General features: G+C 36.3%; 1 protein-coding gene across 2 annotated transcripts in view; it reads right to left on the bottom strand.

Moving 5' to 3' along the window:
- Window positions 1-5,614: 5,614 nt before the first annotated feature.
- DNTT (DNA nucleotidylexotransferase) overlaps window positions 5,615-7,814 on the bottom strand; it is an 87,105-nt gene continuing 84,905 nt past the window's right edge. For both annotated transcript variants that reach the window (XM_027647817.1, XM_027647818.1), the window contains one exon: window positions 5,615-6,298. In XM_027647817.1, coding sequence (XP_027503618.1) covers window positions 6,212-6,298 — 87 coding nt within the window. In that variant the 3' untranslated portion in view covers window positions 5,615-6,211. The remainder of the gene's footprint in view (window positions 6,299-7,814) is intronic.

Here is a 7,814-nt window from a genome sequence, read left to right as displayed (position 1 = left end):
ACCACGGGTGAATAGGTAAAGAAAGGGGTTGTGAGTCCTTCAACAGGGAGGAGGAGAGCACTTGTTCTGTGATTTACAGTGGAGATCTTCAGATATATGTCCTCTTCCCCTCATAAAGTCAGATCTAATGGGGGGTAAGGGGTGAGACCTAATGGGAGAAAAGTATACATATTCCTTCTGTAATTACGATGTCTTGCCCAAAAAGATACTGATAGTTGTGGTATTTGGTATCTTTTTTAGTGCTAGTATCATGAAGGATTCAAATTAAATCATCCATCATTTGTCAAGAGCCCTGCAACAGCTACAGCCCTGCAACATGTCTGTAAGGGTTTCCAAAAGAACCACTTCCCACTCACATAACGCCAACACAAAATATACTTTCTAGCAGACTTTAACAATTTAAAAGCATACTGTAAAAAGCCAAAAGGCAGAAAATTATGTCTCTGATACCTTAGTTTAGTTTAAAACATAAAACCCAAATTCATACATCGTAAAATAATTTAAAGCAGAACCAAAGGACTTCAGGATCACTGGAAGCAGTAGATCTTAGCTATCCTCTCAACATTGTCTCTTTGATCTTTTGAGTGTCAGGGGAGTGCAAAAGCAAAATTTATTAGCCACTGCATGTTGAAGTATGGGATTCATAGAGTACAGTTATGAAAGCCACAGGCCCAAATGGTCTTTCAACCCTTCCTTAGGCTACTAAAAATTGAACAATTTCAGACTTGTATCATCAGCAATAGTTTCCAACTGCAGAAACACTCCCACATAGTCACACAATTAAATAACTTCATCAAGCTCCATATTTGAAGTTATATGTATCCAGCTATGAAGACAATTTCAAATCATCTCTCTTTTAATGTTTATAAATATACAAAGATTACTATTTTATTTTCAAAGTGTTGGTACAAGGTTTTTATTATTTATTCTTTTTTTCCCCCCAGTCTTGCAACCAACAACTTCTGGAACGTAAACTACACAACCCCAGCAGAAAAATCACTTATTCTTTAAAAATTGAGACCTTCCTTTCTATTTTCTATTATATCTTAAGGTACAGCTTTCTGAGGAGAAAAAGACACTGAAGCTAACAGAAAACTTACGATAATTTGGACATACAATGTTCATGTATATAAAAAAATACATGAAACAATGTAACCCTGCTAGAAAAGATTTCTTTATTTAATAAAAATGCTTCTGAGTTGGTTTCAATGTAAATGTTGCTACCTCATAACTTCAAATTGTGGCAAAGGATCTGGGAAGTTTTGCCATTTCCAAAAATCCCTTTGAATTAGCATTTTGATTTTGGAGAGAATGAAACGCAAAAAGAAATATACCACGTAGCATTATTTTTTGCTGCACAGTCACAAAGGAACTAGAATCAAATGCCTTCAACAATAATAATAATTAAAAAAGTAGCTTGTTTTTTAAACAAGTGTGTTTACTTATGAAAACACAGTAAACTAGGAGCCTTTGTACTTACCCTACACATGATCTCTCACCCCATGGTCAGTCACCAGCTGCAGGTGTGATTGATTTTCATCAGTCAAGTGATATAACATTTCCCCAAGGCACCTGGGCTTGTGGGATATGTAGTTCAGTATCCCCCATCAATGCAACTCATATGGATTGTCGGTATTATCAATAGTATTTGAGAATGCTATTTGTTTGGAGGCATTAGCTGAAAAATAGTGTTAGATTTTATGGGTTGCCTATAATACACATTTATTGAAGAAGTCATTGAATACATATTTTTAATTAATTATTCTGAAGGGGTCTGAACAGCATTCATGGAGCCTTTTCCAGTTATCATTTGACATTGTGTGAAGCGATACTTCTGATTGGCTTTATCAGAGGATCTTAGGTCAGGGTGGCACAACATACAATTCCTCTGTATTCCACGTAACCTTCAAACAAGGAAACGTGTTGTGGTTTAACACCAGCCAACAGCCAAGCCCCACACGGCCACTCACTCATCTCCCCACCAGCAGGAGCAGGGAGAGAATCGGAAGGGTAAAAGCTGGAAAACTCACGGTTTAAGATAAAGAGAGTTTAATAGAAAAGCAAAAGCCACACACACAGGCAAAGCAAAACAAGGGGTTAATTTCACTGCTTCCCATGGGCAGACAGGTGTTCAACCATCTCCAGGAGAGCAGGGCCCCACCACATGTGACTTGGGAACACAAACATCATCACTCCAAATGTCACCCCTTCCTCCACTTTATATACTGAGCATGATGCCATATAATCTAGAATATCCTTTTTGTCAGTTGGGGTCACCTGTCTCAGCTGTGTCTCCTCTCAACCTCCCATGCACCTCCAGCTTCGTCATCGATGTGGCAGCATGAAAAGGCCTCAGCTCTGTGTACACTGTGCTCAGCAATAGCAAAACTTCCATATTATCAATGCTGTGTTCAGCACAAATCCAAAATACAGCCCCATACCAGCCACTGTGAAGAAAATTTACTCCACCCCAGCCCAAAACAGCACATTGTGCAAAGCAAAAAAAATGAAAAGACCAGGGAGATGAGGGTCAAACACCACAAATCATACAAAAGAAGCTTTAAACAAACACCAGACTATTAATCCTAAATAAATTAATCACTAAAAAGGGAACTCCAACCATGTCTATCAACAGACGGTTTTTCCTAAGGAGCCTCATCAGCTAAATGAAGCTACATCTGATGCATCCTGATTAAAATAAAAGACACTTAGTGCACCCACACAGCAGGGATAAAGACTGCTTGGTCCTCCTCTTAAGGAGGAAGGTTTTCAGAGCTCTGTGTCTTCATTTGTTTATGCGGCTTCAATTAACCTTTCAGACCCAGGACTTGATTATTTTAACTGCAGTTTCCAAAGAGAACTGTATAATAGAAAGAGATAGCTGTTCAAAAAGTGAAAGCATGCATTTCATATTAAGGAATAAAATGGTCTCACCTAAGAAAGCCAAACAATTCTGCCCATAAACTATAGAAAACACATTTCATTTAGGGATTATGAGGCATGCAGATCTTTGGGCTTGGTGGGGTTTTTTTAACATTCTGGAGCTCGTTTATGTATAGTAGTAACGGTTCTCAGATTTCCAGTACTTTGCAGAAAGTCCATGTGGCTTCAGCTGTATTGAGTATTTAGGTTGCTTGGATTTGCAATTTTGTAAAGCTGTGTAGATAGAATTAGCTCTTCCTTCAGTATATTAGTCCTTTAGACATTAACTATATTACTACCCACCAACCTACATATATCTCATTGCTTTTGCCTTAACAGATTATTTGACAAATTACAAATTACCATTAACCATGAACAAAAAAAACAACGGTGGCTTTCTTTTTAACTTTTACATTTTTTCCCAGAGATAGAGTTACTGAAAATTTTTAGAGAGTTAGTCTGTAGACGCCTATAAAACCAAAGATCCTTCTCCACTCACTACTTGCCAAATTGCCTTGGCATAAAGCAGGGGAGGAGGGACAGACATTTTAAAAAAACAGCCTCCAGGGACTTTATAACTGAATTAGTTTGATATGATTTGTTTCTGATTAACAACTTACCAATAACCTATCACTTTATTTTCCCCTAGGTGCTTTAAAAATATAGTCTATTAATCATCCTAGCAATTTAGGAAATATTAAGTGCACTGATCTAAAGTTCTCTCTTCCCTTCCTCCTATTACAAATACTAGTCTGTTCTTGTTACAAGTGTTTGCCCTTTTTCAGGGCCTGAGGCCTCACCTGTCCTTCATGAGTTCAGAAGTATTGTTACCATTGACTCCAACAGTTCCACCACACTGTAGGGAGTTTTCGCTAGCTGATGGATTCAGACATGCTCAGCTGATAAAGGTTTTATTTCCTTTAACCTGTTTCATCCCAGCATTCCTATATGACTTTTATCTTTTTTAATTACAGTCTCAGCTGACTAGCACCATCAAGAACCACTGAAATGATTACAGGGCTGAGACTGTTCAGAACTGCAGGACTAGATTTAATTGATGCAAGAAGCATCATGTTATGATTCAGAGTTAATTTACTAAAAATGGAGCTTCTGCTTTTCTGGTTCTGCCAGTCCATGCACGATGAGTTTGGCTGGTGCTATCAAGAATGATCCTGCCTATGGTACCTATAATACTGACTGGGGTACCAGCTTCTTTAGTGAAGGTGTTAATAACAGAAACTATCTTCTTCATGGTCAAAACATCCTGGTCATTTACTTTGTTCTTCTGCTTAACCCAACCCCTCATTTAACAGTTCCATAGTATTCTTTAATAGTTGATTCAGTGAGTAAGCTGTAAGATGTATTCTAACTAAAGCTCAGAAAAATTGAGGGAAATAAAAGAATAAAGGGATATGCTGTTTTCTTTCATAGAATCATAGAATCATAGAATAGATTGGGTTGGAAAAGACCTCCAAGATCATCAAGTCCAACCCCTGATCCAACTCCAATTACTATATCATTCAATCTTGAAGGAGCCGCCAGAAGTTGTGTTGGTATCTTCTCCCTTATAGGTGGCATAATTATGTCATGTATAGGCAGACAAGATGGAAGTTATTTATTTATGTGTAATTCAGAATGTAATGCAAAAACAGCACAACTGGAATGCATAATTTCTGATAAATGTTGGCCAAATAGAAAGAATATTCAGACGAGGCTTTTGTTCTCTTGCACTAGGACTAAAAAAGGCCACTGGCACGTAAGTGTCAGCACCCTGATGCAAAACACAGAGTAGATACTTCACACTTCAGCACCATAATGCAGAAACCAATGCCAGTGCTTCATAGTTGGAGCAATTTAGAAAGTAGCATTGTATTTTCAGCTCAGTTAGCAAAACTGCACTTAAATAGGATGATTTGACACAGGCAAGAAGAAAATTCCTGCCATTATCACATTTTTCTACATCCCTACCTGAGGTTTTAGAATAGCTTATGATGCAGTCTTCTAAAATGAGTAAACAAATTCAGCATACTTTTTCTGAGTATCAAATATTGTTTGAATATGGGAAGCCTTTACTGTAAGTAATAATTGTTGTGCATTGCCCTGTCACTGCCATTCTTTCCCCATCATTTCAAGAGCTGTAGTCAGCCTCAACTGAGGAAAAAAAAGTTCAGACTTCTAAGAAAGAAAATTATTTGACCATTCTTGGTGTTTTTAATCACCTTTATTCTACAAATGACAATGACTGGTCAGTGAACAGCTTCATGTCCTAAAGCAGTAAATGCCCTTGTTCATAAAAGGATAACTGTATTACAAATTCTTCATTATCATTACAGTGACAAAAGCTACCTGGACATTTTCTGAAACCAAAATACTTTATAGGATTATTTTTATTTCACATCCCAGGTAAACTTCTGACTAAAAAGAGGGTATACCTTTCTAGAGTAGCCAATAGCCAATAGCTCAGGTAAACTTCCTTTCCAATGCATATATATCTACTAATAAATAAATTTCCTGCTATCTAAATTGAGCACAGACAATGAAAAGCTTTCATCTTTGAGGGTTACCAGCCTAACAGTTGAAACAGTTGTTTTCATGCAGATTATAATTCAAATTCCTGATTGAGGACCATCACACCACATAACCTAAATCATCTTTAGTCCAGATCAGTACTCCAAATTTATAATATTTTTCTTTTCAAAATACCTTTCTGTGTTATGTTTTTTTAACTGTCACTGAATTATCAACTTGTTTACAGCCTTATGTAGAAAAATATTCCAGCTGAAGCCTCAAGTTGCTGAGACTGCAAAGTAGGTCCTGCCTAGGTCATTAAGCCTTATATACAGTAGCAATTTTATATATGGATTCAGTAAAATACTTAAGAAATTCAGTTAACGATAAGCATACCTTTCACTAATTTCTTGACTCAGCTCAGATGTTTTGAATTATTTAGGTATTGTCACAGCTGACTATTTAAAAAGCAAGTATTGTTCACAGGAATGTTAAATTCCTATTAGAAGCAAAAATCTCACCAATTTCAAATTTTCCCCCAAAACAAGCTCTATCTTATCACTTCCACATCGTAACTTCAAAAACTAACACAGAAAAGACTGGAAAAGATTCTGAAAAGCTTGAGCTTTTCTAGGAACATTAGCATGTGCAAAGATGTCTAATATATTTAAATTTTTTAGTTGTCACAGAAACACATATTGCATTATATATCTAAATTACACTGAGATATGGACAGAAAGACCATTGCTTTCAATTGATGAATGTACTGTGGCAAATCATTTTAAGCATTCCTTTCCCATGGTTCAACATAATCCAAGCCAAGATGTGCAAAGATTTCTTCCTCACTTCCAGCTTTGAGAAAGATCCGCTGTGAAAAAAATTAAAAAGGAAGTCAATAAGGGTGTTAGACAGAAATTTCAATTGATGTTTTTTGCTGTTGAAAAGGAGTTAATTTTTGACAGCTCTACCCATTGTATTCTCCACAGAATACAGAATTCATCAGTGTGCCAACCCTGAAATGTGAAAGCAAGTTAAAAAAGAATGTTAATGCTGCTTGATGTTTTCAGTTATAATGACTAGTTTAGAACTTTGTTTTGATTTAGTTTTTCAAGACTCTGTGCACAAGTATCAGGACTAGAACTCAAATCTAACCTTCATTTCACTTCCATGAGAATAAATAGACTTTCTTCATAAAATCATTAATGTTTTTTTAAATTAATACAGTAATGTTCTCTATAAGTGCATTCAAGCTGATTTGATGGTTACACTAAATACGTATAGCCAAGCATTAAAAGCGTAATTTTTTTTTTTACAAAAACACTCCTAATGAATGTTTTACAGGAAAGTCTAGTTTTGTTTTTTTGTATCTGTACTTCTGATAACACAGGATAGTATTTTTACACAGGAACAATCACAAGCCTACCTTCCCTACAATGACGGGTATAGTAAATCACACAGCCTTATGCATTCCTTTCATCACTAAAGTACAATAATAATTAAAACATCTGCTAAGATAGGTGAATATTAAAACACTGGAACTTCACAATTTAGAGGAGTTTGGAAGCAAGAAAGAATTCATTTCTATTGAAACAGAATACTTAATATTAAGTCTCAATCAGTGTTCAGCTCTGAACAATCTCAAACTCCAGCATCATAAAAACTTCAGGGTTGAGCTTCATAATATTCTAGATTTGCTTTCCTCTGTGAAAGAGGATATGCTGTCTAGAGAACCCACTAAAAAAAACTTTTGAGTCAGGAAAATCTCTGACTGCTGTAAAGTATAGGAACACATGTTCCAGCACCTCTGCTTTCTCTGCTGCCAAGCAGAGCCTCCAGGAGGGCTATGCTGTCCAGCATACCCATGGGAATGGGTCAGCAAAAGGAGTCAATAACTAGATCAGAGCAGGCCCATGGTATGGTGGAACAACTTCTGGCACCAGCGATTCACAACTGTGAACTGACAGATCAGTGTTGTGTCTACAATAGCAAAGATTGCTTATAAATCATAGACAAATGATATTCATTTTTCCTAGGAAGTTTTTCACATCAGATTGTGGAATAAAAGGAACCTACAAATAGCACTGACCAGGGTAAAACTGATACATTTTCCATATAGTAAAGAGCAGAAATAAAATAAAAGGAGAGAAGACATTGATAACTGCCAGTTGGATAAGAGTACTGGGGATATTTTGTTCCTCAAATATCTCCTGGGGAGGACAAGATTTTAGGGAGTTTTTTTTCTTTCTCTTTTGTTACTACTAAGAACAAGAGGACAATCATACAGCTACAGTACTGAAAAAAAAAGTAAAACAACAAAAAAAAAAATCTTACACTCATAGATAGATGATATAGACACTCTTCAATAAAAGCTCCTCATATCTGAG

The sequence above is a fragment of the Corapipo altera genome, unplaced genomic scaffold, assembly GCF_003945725.1.
Source record: "Corapipo altera isolate COAL_440 unplaced genomic scaffold, ASM394572v1 56, whole genome shotgun sequence".
NCBI lineage: Eukaryota > Metazoa > Chordata > Aves > Passeriformes > Pipridae > Corapipo > Corapipo altera.
The sequence above is the reverse complement of the archived record's forward strand: the minus strand, read 5'-3'. Positions and strand labels throughout refer to the sequence as shown.